Genomic DNA, 12,859 nt, shown 5'->3' with positions numbered 1-12,859 from the left:
ATTTAAAAAAGACAGAAAATAAAAGAAATATATGGACGGATATGAAGGTGCACTTGTACCACACAGAAGGCTGGGTTAGTACAATGATCTTTGAAGATATTCTCTATCAGAAATGAAGTGTACTACTGTTATTACTGAAATAAACAGCATCTCCCTCTCCTCACCTGGCCTCCATGGTGCAGAAAGATGCACAGCAGCAGCTACTTTTCAACTGTTAAATAAAAGCTCAATCATGTGCTTTGTAAATGTTTTTTTTTCACATTGGTGCCCCCCAGCATGGCAAATGGCTGGTGCCAATTATCCATCCATCATTCAATGTGATATATGGATAATTCGGCTCAGTCGTCTGGGCCAAATATACAAGCAGAATGGCACATTTGACACACTTCAAGGTAACTTCTAGAGTACCACTTCTAGAGTACAATGTGTCGCTTAATATAATGCAAAGAAGTGAAAAAGGGAGCATAATGCGCAGTAACTGGTGAAGGAAACTAGTTGAATCCACAAAAAGCACAATGCTTCCTGCAGTTGGGTCAGATTTAGGACGGATCACATTCATACCACAAACGAACCGTACTGGAGCTCTTTTGTAACCGAACTGAGTGAGCCACTTTGACAAGGTCTCAGTCCAGTTGTTTTGGTCCCCACCCACGTGTAAACACCTGCCCAAAAGAAACCCACCAAGGAGGTAAACGAACCAGTTATCCATTCAACCGAAATAAAAAGGCAGGTGTTGAAATCACCCTAAAAAATAACCGAATCAGACCTAGCAAAACAAGAACCAGAGATCAAGACAGAGAGAGACAAACACTGAAAACATCCTGTACACTGAAGTTTCCATTATGTCCAAGTCAAGACAACAATTAAAAAAAGAAGATGTTTGGCTACTTGTGGTTAAGTGCAATATCTCTTGTGTGGTGAGGGCTGGAGAGGCTGGTCGGTATCTAGAGGTCACTTAGTGGAAGTGCTGCTGGCAGTGGATCTTCTTCTCAGCCTGGTCCAGGAGCTCCAGCATCTCCTGAATGATCGCCTGCAGCGCACGGCCTAGGTCTTCCCCGCTGTAAGGCTTTCCGAGAGGAGGCACGTGGACGAAGGCAGAGCGGCCGTGACTCATGTACAGAGACGTGTAATAGGTGAAATCACAGAGATACCTGTAAAGGAAGAGAGGATGGCATCAAATGAATGAAGACTTTTGGATCCAAGAAACAGAACACACAATAAAAACTGTTTACTGGACATATTTATAAGTAAAGACCTGTTTACATTGTGATTTTTGGGCTGTCTGAGACAAAAATTGACAACCTTCAAATTTTTGGTTTAGGGTTAGAAAAGGAAAGTTTAGAGAAAAACACTCTTGTTCTCCTACATACATCCATGACACATACAAACCATGGATGGAAGAGAAATGGAAAACAAGTTTGTGACTTTTTGTTTCTGTGGCTACATTTTCAAAATATCAGAGCAGTACAGATGACTGACGTGCCTCTGACGTGCCTCTGCTTTCATAAACTTTACATCATAGTGCTACAATTCAGCACACAATCTGACAGCCTCAAATTGATATTGTGCAGTCACAGTCTAAAGGCGCCTTAAGTCTTTGCACGTCTGCACTAGAAATAAATAGTACAGCTTAACAGCCAGAGCTCAGAGACATGAGTTAATGTTCTTAATTTGAACATTTTTAACAAAGCAAGTGTTCCTCCACTGACACTGTTACTATATCTTCAGTTTATGAGACAGATAACGTCAACATTTACAGTCATGGCAACAAGTTCACTGTTTGTAGCAGCCATCCTGTAATAGATCACCATATCAACCAGAGCAGTATGTGCATCAGCTGTATAGACAGTAATAAAGCTATGATAGTGTCCCAAGCTTTAATAATATACTGTTCCACCATGACAAAATCTATCATGACAAAGAGACATGACTGCTCCATCAATAAGAGGTTATATATTAAGGCATTTAATCGTTTTAAATAAATGTTAAATTACTCCACACAAAAATTAGCAGTGGGATATTAAATCAATAATATGTAATTGAGATACATTGCATAGCCTATACACTCTTGGGATTTTACAAAAACATTTGCAATTTTGACTTTTCTGTTCAATTTAAAGCAACTCATTTAGATGTAGAATTTGCTGCCCCCCAGTGGTAGTATTCAATAAAGACACGTGCACACTTCTCCCAAGCTTCAGTTTTCACATATTGAACAGAGACAATTCTTACTTTACTCCTGGTTTAAAGGCAGTTTCACCTCATCATGTTGAATAAATACTGATTCAGTACAGCTTTTAGGCATTTTCATATCGTCTTTACCCCTCAACAGCTGAAACAGATATGAAGTCTAAAAAACAACAACAATTACCTTCCAGCGTCCAAGGAGACAGACACACATACTCCCAGCCCAGAGGCGGTTACTCTCTTGCAGACTGATTCCATGTCAATAACAGAGTCGATACAGTCTGGGCCTCCCACAATGCAGCACGCCGAATCAGGACAGAAGCTGCTGTTGTCCAGACCCGTGTAGCCGTGATTTCTGCCGCACTTCTCCAACGTGACAGTGGTGGCCATACCTGAGACTCCAACATGAACTACCAACTGGAAAACAAAATGAAACAAACACAAGTCAGAATAAACAATGTCTTGCATTTAAATAACTGTGGCTATGACCTCTCTGTTTGTTTGAATGTGGTGTGTCTTTAAAAAAAGGACCTGTGACCTATTTTAACTAACCAACAAAACAACAGATCTCACACCAAGAACTACTAACCTGGAGCCAAAATATACCTTTTTGAAACCCAATGTACTAAAGTTAACGCATTTATCAAAGCAACACTTGATCCAGTCATTTTTTGCATAATGTGATAATCGTATGTCATTTAATTCAATGCAGCATGTATCATATCTGACTGACATTTGCATTTTACAGAACTGAGATCAGTGGCATTAAAACCCAATCTAAACTTGAACTGAAGCAGACATGAGTTACTGTCCTGCACCTTTATTAGTGAAATAATAATAAATAGTTAAGGACATCTGGCAATGTTTCATACCCCACGCTCTCCTACCTGTGGGTGATACTGCTTCCATAATGACGGGACCAAACTCTGGACTGTCTGGTACTCTACAGGAACCTCGTATACATGCAAGTCCACTTCACTACCCAGTCCAAGCTTCTTCAGCTCCTGTCAGGACAAACAGCAACGGGATAGGGTTAGAGTTAGGTTATTTTTTTTTTTTTGCATTTAAAAACAGCCATTTGTCTTTTTTCTCTTGTGTATTTTACAGTGATGACAGCTAATACTGTTTTAGCATGTGGTCCCGTTCATTCTATAAGATGTTGGTGGTAATTAAGACTACTGGAACCAGCTGTATTCTCTAAATACTTCAAATGATACAATACTCACTACACACTTGTCAAATGAGATAAGGAATGCAAATATTTGTAACTGACCACAATGTATTAAGGTGAAATGTGAACGAGGGCACACATCAGTAGCAAAGTGATGTTGATTCAAATATATGAAAAATGGTCATGTGACGTGATGGAGGTGATGTCATAAATTACACCAGTACACATGTAGTGAACATGCACTAAATCACTTTGATTAACAAAGTATCTGTATCAGTATTTAAGCACAACAGTAACAAGCCTTTTATTTGATTTGCTTTCACTGTCTATTGAACTCTTTGCTCATTTCTTTGTCAATTATACTTAATGCTGTATCATTTACAACTCCAATGATTAGTTGATAAGTCAATTAACAGAAAATTAATCTCCAACCATTCTGATTTCATTCTATCTGATTCAAAATTGTCTGATTACAGCTCCTCAAACTAGTACAATTCTGGTTTCTTTTGTTTCTATGTTAATTAACTAAACATCTTTGAGTTGTGGACTGAAAGACATTTGAGAACATCATCTTGGGCTTAGTTGAGCCTCTACTGTCATCTGCTTCAGTGTACCAAGTCATAAGATTTATTATGCTAAAATTATAACAATATTTTCAATCCATAATAATCCAAATCCAATTAAATCTAAACAGCGCTGTCATTCTCACAACACAATTTTATGCTAAATTTGCATTATCAACTCAACCTTCTTTAGAGAAAGAAACACTGCCATAAAAACATGAAATAAAAGATGCAATCACACACACTACAAGTAAGACAAATTTGTGTCAAATTCACAGCCAATAGACCAACACCTCCCCCCAATCTCCCTGCAGGACTAATAGCCCTGGACACTGACCCCTACTTATATTGAAAAGAGGCTTGTTTGACCACGTCTGTGACCCCGACACAAAGCGGCCTTTTGTTTGCCTTTAATATCCTTATCAAGTTCGTCTAGACACCCTGACAACCACCATCATCCCCCACATGTGGGGTTCTCCAGCAGGGACACAGACCCCCTCCGGCACACTGCTGCACAGTGTGAAGCAGGAGGGCGGATAGGTCAGCATCATGTAGCCATACATACAATCATACAAACAGGTACAAAAAGTCACACCTGCCCCTATGTTATTACTATTATAACAACTCAACATGAAGACTATTAATGGCTCTGTGTAAATGATGATACAGACCATCACTACTAAAAACATGCCACATTTCATGATGAACGTATATTTTTTTCAGAATGGAAATGTAGCATTTTGGACAAGATTGGAAGGCTTTTTGTGGCTTTTCTGAGTATAAAAACACCTAAATGTGTAAATGTCTGACGTGAATCACCAACAAACCTAAAACCAGACTCAACAACTCAACAAACCCAAACTCAGAGCTCTATCTGTTTCATTTAAGAACTTGCTTGTACTAATTTCTGTCCAGGTCACATTTAATAAAAACAGGAAAAAACTGAAATTCATGAATGTGCATATAACAGCAATAAAGAGGTAAAACACACCTGTACTGCTACCCAGCTGGCGTTGACAGTGTGCTCTCCAAATGGCCCAAAACCTGTGAAAAAACATGCCAGTTATTTCAGCTGCTGTAATAATACTGAACTGATCTCATTCGGTCCAGTTGTTTTCACATTATAGGCTTAGTCTGGTTTGTTCACAGGAGGAGAAACTTACTGGTGTGACTAATAATTGAAGTGAAAATGGAGATAAAAGAGATAGGAGATTATATAGAAATGTAACTTGTGCAAGGCCAGGTCTACTTTGGCAGTTTACTGTATTGTTGCAATGTGAAATCACTCAATTCTGTCTACTTCACTGTTTTTATGACATGAATAAAAGTAGTTTTTGACTTGTAATATAAATTAATTGGTAGATATCTTTTAACATTTTAGTGTAACTGCATCATACTGTCAAAAATGAGCTGTATGTTTCATTTATGATATAAAATGTGAACCAGTATGTCTTTATATATTTTGGATTGTTCAACAAGACGTTGCAGTTTAGTATTATGTCTGTGTTCTGCAGTGCTCCACTGTGCTGCTCTCCTTGAATGACCAAAATAAAATCAATCACTATCAGCAGACGATGGATATTCAGGCTTGTTTATATAGCCGGTCCCCCCTCCACCGCCCTTCTTGGGGTCAGCAGGGTCCCTGGGGGTTGGGTGGAGGGAGGATCTGTCTGTCTGACAGACTGCTGAAAAGGAGCAGAGTGAGGGGTCGGCAGCTGCCAGCCGGCCTGCTATTGTGAGGTTGCTGTTCCCAGGCAGTCCACACATCCTCCATCAGCTGGGATAGCTAGCTTCAGCACGCCTTTGTGTCTGAAAACACCAAGTCACTGGCTCTGGTACCTCTGTCCAGATTAAAATGTTAAAAACTGAAGCTTGTGCACTCAACAACACACAAACAATCCTGGGTTATATTAACATCACCGTAATCAACATTTAGGGTTTTTCTACATTTAATGGATACTGATGCAACATGTTTTCTGAAATATAAAATTGCAAAGCAGCTTCCAAGACAGATATTGCTAGGTGCCAACTATTAAATTAATTTCCAAGTATTATGTTAATCCGTCAATCGCTTTGAGTCTTCTGTGATAGTAAACTGATTTTCTTTGAGTTGTGAACTATTGGTGGGGAATAAAGAGACATTTGAGAACATCACTTAAGGTTGTGGGAAACAGTGATCCACATTTTTCACATTTTAAAGCCCAAACAACTAATTGAATAAACAATAATTAAAACAACTGTTAGTTGTAGCCCTAAAGACAGATCTGTCCCAACACACAGCTGAAAACACACTTTCATATCATAATGCAATGATATGTAATAAGCAAGAAAATGTAATGAATTACTTTGAATACAGTATGACATATTCATACAGAAACACAATCAGGTGGTTATTGCATTTACTTATAATAAAAGTTTGTCCAAATCAATAATGACATGTCTGGAAAGCTGACTGATGTAGAGGACAGGCCAAACTTTACTTAAAATAAGATGGACTAGAGCAATGGAGAAGGTAAAACTCCAGGAAGTCTTCCTTTGTCAAAAAAAAGTGTGTTTACTGCAGTGGGAAGTAATATTTAAAATATTTTCACAGGCCTTTCTCCTTCATATATTGTTAGACATATATTAACTCTTTTATGGACATAACAGATAGACATGAGCACCATTTGGTTTTTTGATAACCATATTAATTGTCTAAGATCACTTTGATCAATTTTTTTTGATGAATTAATGTAGTTTAAGTAGATTAAATTAGTTAACTTACCCCCTGAAACATAAAGCTATTTTTGTAACAAATCGCATAATTGATCCTTAGCATGAAGAGATTCTGTAAACATCAAATATATTTTTTAATTTCGCATAGGCTAGATGTCACAGTATATTGTTTTAAGAGAGATGGCCTTTCAAAAGAGAAATAAGAAATACGAGATAACAATTGTACCTAGCCTGTCAGGTTATTAAATTGCAGGTCTAAACATTTCTTTGAACAGTTCCCAGCTGCAGCGGAGTGAAGCAGTAACACACTGACGCCATTAACGATAGCAGCTGTCATCAACTCAACTTTTGCACCACTTCAACCACACTGCTACCAAATAATAACAAACCCACAAGACAAACCTGTAACCACCACAGTCCGTTTACTGTTGTCCATCTCCCGTCCTGTTGAAGAAGAGATCCGTTGCTTCCTTATTTCTTTTTCAAAAGGGGTCTTTATTATGTACCAGGACCATGGACTGAGTCCGACACCCTCCGCAGCTGACGGCGACTTTCAGCCAAACAAACCAAACACCGCTCCTTCCTTCTGCAGGCTGCGTGCGACGTGACGCGATGACGTCAGGGACCAGGCGCTGATGATGAGGTATGGGAATAATGATTAGATAGATAGATAGATAGATAGATAGATAGATAGATAGATAGATAGATAGATAGATAGATAGATAGATAGATAGATAGATAGATAGATAGATAGATAGATAGATAGATACAATTTCAATAATCAGTTTTTTCAATTAGTTGGCAGGGTGAAATAATATAAGTCATACAACTTGTTGCACTTTGGACCACTGTTGTGACCTCCTAAATTATTTTGTCAATGGGAACGCAGCTTTATAACAAAGAGAAATTGTCTGATCCTTGATTTAATTATTAAGACACAAGTTTAACCAGAGACATTATAGACCCCTCACTCCTCTATGCTCCATGTAATGAGTGTTATGAACTGTAGGGGGCAGCAGCTTATTACACACACGACTCCCCAGTACCGGAAACTCATCAGAAGAAGAAAAAGACCAGAAGGTGGTAAAATCGTATTATCGGAGGGCCAGGGAAGAAAATAAGACGCTAAATCACACACAGACATACAATCACAATGGTAAGTATTTCACTGTGGTGTTTAGGTTAAACGTAGATAGTTATTTTTTGGACAAGCGTTGGTTTCCAATAGCGCGCCAGCTACTCTGCTAACCGAGTTAGCAGCACGCTAGCTAAGTTAAGTTAGCTGTTGTAGCTTAATTAAACATATTTTACACACAGTGATCGCTTTTAAAAGCTCGCCGACTTCATAAAGAGCTACAGAAAACGTATAGATACTGATGCACGTTTAACTTCAAACTCTCCTGGTTAGTTTCTGTCATGCACAGGGGCGAGTACGTATACATGACGTTATGCATACGATAAACCTTGAAACCTTGTCTGGACTTTCAAATCAGAAATACAAGAAAAAGTTGCAAATAATTAGCTTTGGTTGGATTTACCAGAATAAAACATTGATGAGTGAAATGTGGGTACTTCATTTATGTGCATCAGTAAACCTGGAAACTTAAAGTAATTATTTCCAGGTGTTCAAACCAGACATTTACGAATGATGACACAAAATTGGGTCTAACCTTTGCCATGCTCTGGCTCTAGTCAGTTAACTTTTTGTTTAGGTAGATGATGAAGTTTGTCGATTCTAGATGAAACTTTGTGTATGACCATGTTTTCTTTCATTTTGCAGCTTCCCCTCTCACTGCTGAAGACTGCCCAGAACCATCCCATGGTGAGGAGACACTGAGCTCAGTCTGCAGGCAAAGAGCAGATCTTAGAATAACAACAGAGCAGATGTCTTCAATGCCTTATTGTTCATGTATCTGTTCATTGACTGATGCATAATTTAGTCTCAAAAAGTAAAAATAATAATTGCGACAGAATAACAAGACGCAAAATCCCCAAGTGATGTCTAAGAACTGTTTACATACTCAACATACAAAACTTATGCAGTCAGATTTTAAGTAAAACTGACAAAAAGCCTTAAATGTTCCTATTTATGTTGACTGTAATTATGTTTAATTGCGTATGAGTAGTGTATGAGCCAGGGCATGAAATTAGCGCAGGCCACCAGTCAAATGCTAGTAAAAAGTTGCTACTAGATTTGCTTCACTCACCAGCCAAAAAAAAGAAAAAAACAATGGTAAAAAATGTGAACATTGACTTGCCATTTGGTAGGTGTAAAAAAAAAAAAAAAAAAAAAGTTAATTTAGCAGTCTGGTAAGAGCTAGTGCTGCTGTATCATGTTCAATATCCTGCTGGAGCTGCTTCAGATCTGACAGTTTAGTTTTCAGATTAAGTTAGTTCAACATATCTGAAAAACGACCTCTAATCTTGACCTTTATGACCTTCTAAACATCCAAATGTAATCGCCTGAAGCCTGTATCTGTTTTTTGGTGATATTGTAACACACACTCTGTGCAGCCTGTAATTGCCGTGCCGTGTTTTGTTGTTTACGCCAAGAGAAAACTAATGTAACTGTATCTTTGTGATGTCCTTTCTCTCATCAGCTGGTGGAGCTGAAGAATGGAGAGACATACAACGGTCACCTGGTCAGCTGTGACAACTGGATGAACATCAACCTGAGAGAAGTCATCTGCACCTCGAGGGTAAAGCTGAGCTCTCCTGTCACTTCATTGCCATCACTGTAGACACAGAGTTTTCCAACAATCAGGAGAGCAAAGTGGAAAATTCGATCACCCAGTGTTAACTTGTTGCGGTAGTGTTGCCTTCAGAGGCTGCTGATGTAGCTTAAATGCACCCTTCTGAAAATCTAAGAAACAGGAATGTTTTTATCCAACAGATCACTTTAGAGTGCACATATTCACACATTTATTAAGTTTTTGTTTTGTTCTAGTTATCCAGTCTTTGTGGTTTATGGTTGAAGCTTGTTACATTCTCAATGCTTTATCCTGGTTGTAATTTATAGTCTTTAAAATGTCATAATCCTCTTTACAAGGTATCAGACCTTACTGTGTTGTATTCAAAACTTACAAAGTCTGACCAATAATCTAAAACCTAAGGTGCACATGTGTGAAGCTCAGCAACTCTTTGCATTAGTTAAGCTTTAATCATTAAATGTTTAATAATTTTGTTGAACAATAATATTAAATAGTACTTAATAAATAAACATAATTACTTTTCTGTTGACTGATTACTTGACCACTTCGACAATCATGCTGCAGTTGTTTGTTCATGTGTGGCTAAACGCACAGACTGGACTTGTAATTTCCTTCCTTAATCTTAATAACAAAATGTTAAATGAGTAAATGTTTTTTCCCCCCATCTCACAGGATGGAGATAAGTTCTGGAGGATGCCTGAGTGCTACATCCGAGGAAGCACCATAAAGTACCTGCGAATCCCCGACGAGATCATCGACATGGTGAAGGAGGAGGTGGTGTCAAAGGGTCGTGGGCGTGGAGGCGCCCAGCAGAACAAACAGCAGGGCAAAGGAAGAGGAGGAGCCGGCCGAGGTGAGCGGGAACACCTACTGCTGCTCAGACTGCTGAATTTGCATCTTTTGGGTTGATAGGGGGTCTGTTAGTTACTGCTGTCACATCATGAATAGTAATAGTACACTCTTATTGCTCAGCTGCACAAACAGCTTTTCTTCAAAATACATTTAAACAACACATCAAAATGTTTTTATCCTATAATTTTTCAATTTGGTTGATGAACATTTCTGCTCCTTGATTAATCATTAGACTGGTTTTAAAGCGTTTGCACACCTGTCATATCAGTAAAAACACATGCTGATAAGCTTTAGTGAAGATATTTTTAGTTTCTGAAAGGTTTACATTTCAGAGATGTGAGATGTTTTACTAAAGAGCAGTGATAAACATCTCACTGGTCTGCATCTCCACTCTCTGTTGATGTATGTCTGCTTTCTTAGTCACACATTTCCTCAGCTTAAATTAAAGATGTTATAAAACTTTTTACTACATGACAAAATCATGTGAAAAACAAATTTAGCCATTTTCATCCTCATGAAAAATGTTAAGAAAATGTTCTTGTCAGCTCTGGAGCTTGAGGATTGATTATCTGGGTCCAGTTAGAATAAAGTACAGATCAGGAAACAGTCCAGATTTGTCAACCAGCTTCCTTCTCAGTGTACACACCTTTTGTAGGATTCACCACAAATATCAGCCGCTTCTGTGCCTCAAAACTTAAATATTAATATCATACTTTTACTGTCAAGAGTCAAAAGATCCTGCTGATAGGAGTCAGTGTTTCTTTCATTAGTAGATGAGATAAGAGTGATATGTGATTCTACTCTGCACACTTAAAGACCAATAATCTTTAACTTTCTTGTGTTCTCTCTGCAGGTCTGTTTGGCGGTCGTGGCAGAGGAATGACCGGTACTGGTCGGGGCCAGCAGCAACAGCAGCAGCAGCAACAACAGCAGCAGCAGCAGCAGCAGGATAAGAAATCAGGCAAACCGCAGGGGATGAAGAACCAGCACTGACACTGACGTTGCACCAAAACAACCTGTTATTTAGAGCGATTCCTCCCTTCAGTACATGAAGATAAAACTCTGGTGTTTCCTTCTGCTGTGTTGTGACCACTGCAGAAATCACACTGGGAGAAGTTGAATGAAACTGTGCATTTGCACTGGATTTTGTTTTTTTAGCATTGACCGTCTGTAAGTTGGTATTAACGTTTTTTTTTGTTTGTTTTTTTATTATAACCTTTATACCAGTGTATCAGTCAGAGCTGGCAGACCTCCTTCAGTCTCAGTTTGTGAAATGTATCATATTAGAACTTTTTGTATGATTACACACACATGATATTATTACCCAAACATAGTGCAGTTCATCAGTTGGTACACTGGATTTAGGTTTTTATTTTCGTGGTGGTTGTTTGCTTGTCAACTTGTCCCCTGAAGTGTAGTTTTCACAGTGAAAGAACTACCCAGCCCCAACTTCTGTTGCATGAGTATTTTTTTTTAAACTGAGCTCTTCATTTTTGTGTTGTTTTGTGACTTTTTGTTGTTTGCAGCGCTTTCGTTTGACTGCTGTGCTGCACGGTCCGATTGCGGCAAGTGGAACCGTAGACCAGCGGCATGGGGACAAAGATTCAGTCCTTGAAATTAAACCTTTGTTAAAGCATTTGTAAGATGATACATAATAATAATGATGATGATTAGGATTTCCAGAAAAAAAAGATTCTCATATTCTTTCGGCCAACATTGAGGATAAGTCCAACATGTGTCATGTTAGTTGGGTTTCATTTTATTTTTGTAACAAAAGACAATGTTGTAATTTATTTACATGAGAACATGAGAATAAAACAACTTTTGTTAAAGTCTTTTTTTATTTATTTATTAGTGCTCTTGGTCCTGTGAAATTACAGTATTTTGCTGCCACACTGATCAGTTGTCTTTGGGTAAATGTATGTTTTTAAATTGTGAACGTCTGTCCATGATTAGCTGGCTGTAGGTTTTAAGTCCTTAAAAAATAGGCAGAACTGGGGTGTGTGAAAGGTGTATTTTAAGCTTTCTGCTGTGTAACAACAAGATAAAAACATGGAAGAATAATTCCAAACCCAACTTCATGTGTTTTACCAAGATGTAGTCAGCCAGGTCTTTGTTGTCAGTAACTTAATACCAGGAATAAGATCAAAAGTATCTTTTGTGGTAATTTACCAAATGTCTGTATTTATGATTCTCTTTCCAGCATATTCCAGCAATTTTAGTTTTTTGACTTTTAATGGCAGTCTAGGCAAGGCAGTTTTATTTATATAGCGCATTTCATACACAATAGAAACTCAATGTGCCACTAATAGTAAAAACAAAGTACAGAAAAGTAGAAAGAGAGAAATAAAATACTAGAATAGAGCATTAAATATAAGGTTGCAGCATAAAATAATGATTTGCTTTAAAATCATTAAAAGGACATAGAGTGCAAATGAAAGATTTGAAGTCTATGGAGGAATGGTCCAGCACAGACATCCTTTTATTCAAGCTTTAAAATGTTCACAGAACTTTGAATTTTAAGTTGTTTTCTGTGTTATATCTTTGGTACTTCTGGGGCAATTTAAGCTAAAAATGAGACTTTTACGTACATTTTTGCTTCACTTCTCACCAGTGTGTCATGTGACCAGGCACAGGATAAAGTAGAGGTGTCTTTCTCT

At 38.1% G+C, this 12,859-nt stretch overlaps 2 protein-coding genes across 2 annotated transcripts; one reads left to right on the top strand and one right to left on the bottom strand.

Annotated features, from left to right (window-relative positions):
• Positions 1 to 493: 493 nt before the first annotated feature.
• Positions 494 to 7,172, bottom strand: LOC128361662 (pyroglutamyl-peptidase 1-like). The gene is made up of 5 exons (XM_053322183.1): positions 7,039 to 7,172; positions 4,913 to 4,965; positions 3,075 to 3,191; positions 2,372 to 2,604; positions 494 to 1,151 (listed from the first exon to the last, which is right to left on the bottom strand). The coding sequence occupies exons 1-5, from the start codon at positions 7,070 to 7,072 to the stop codon at positions 956 to 958; spliced, it is 633 nt and encodes a 210-aa protein (XP_053178158.1). The 5' UTR covers positions 7,073 to 7,172; the 3' UTR covers positions 494 to 955.
• Positions 7,173 to 7,682: 510 nt separating this feature from the next.
• Positions 7,683 to 12,033, top strand: lsm4 (LSM4 homolog, U6 small nuclear RNA and mRNA degradation associated). The gene is made up of 5 exons (XM_053321986.1): positions 7,683 to 7,792; positions 8,417 to 8,458; positions 9,237 to 9,335; positions 10,020 to 10,200; positions 11,053 to 12,033. The coding sequence occupies exons 1-5, from the start codon at positions 7,790 to 7,792 to the stop codon at positions 11,190 to 11,192; spliced, it is 465 nt and encodes a 154-aa protein (XP_053177961.1). The 5' UTR covers positions 7,683 to 7,789; the 3' UTR covers positions 11,193 to 12,033.
• Positions 12,034 to 12,859: the final 826 nt, after the last annotated feature.

Source organism: Scomber japonicus, chromosome 7 (genome assembly GCF_027409825.1).
Source record: "Scomber japonicus isolate fScoJap1 chromosome 7, fScoJap1.pri, whole genome shotgun sequence".
NCBI lineage: Eukaryota > Metazoa > Chordata > Actinopteri > Scombriformes > Scombridae > Scomber > Scomber japonicus.
This window is presented reverse-complemented; position numbering and strand designations above follow the sequence as displayed.

Bases quoted from the DNA above. Each gene is read 5' to 3' on its own strand.
- lsm4 (XM_053321986.1), top strand. The intron at 9,336-10,019 runs GTAAAGCTGAGC...CCCATCTCACAG, and splicing joins AAGTCATCTGCACCTCGAGG to GATGGAGATAAGTTCTGGAG. The intron at 10,201-11,052 runs GTGAGCGGGAAC...TTCTCTCTGCAG, and splicing joins AAGAGGAGGAGCCGGCCGAG to GTCTGTTTGGCGGTCGTGGC.
- LOC128361662 (XM_053322183.1), bottom strand. From the start codon at position 7,072: ATGGACAACAGTAAACGGACTGTGGTGGTTACAG. The intron at 2,605-3,074 runs GTAGGAGAGCGT...TTTGTTTTCCAG, and splicing joins GGAAGCAGTATCACCCACAG to TTGGTAGTTCATGTTGGAGT. The intron at 1,152-2,371 runs GTAATTGTTGTT...CTTCCTTTACAG, and splicing joins GTCTCCTTGGACGCTGGAAG to GTATCTCTGTGATTTCACCT.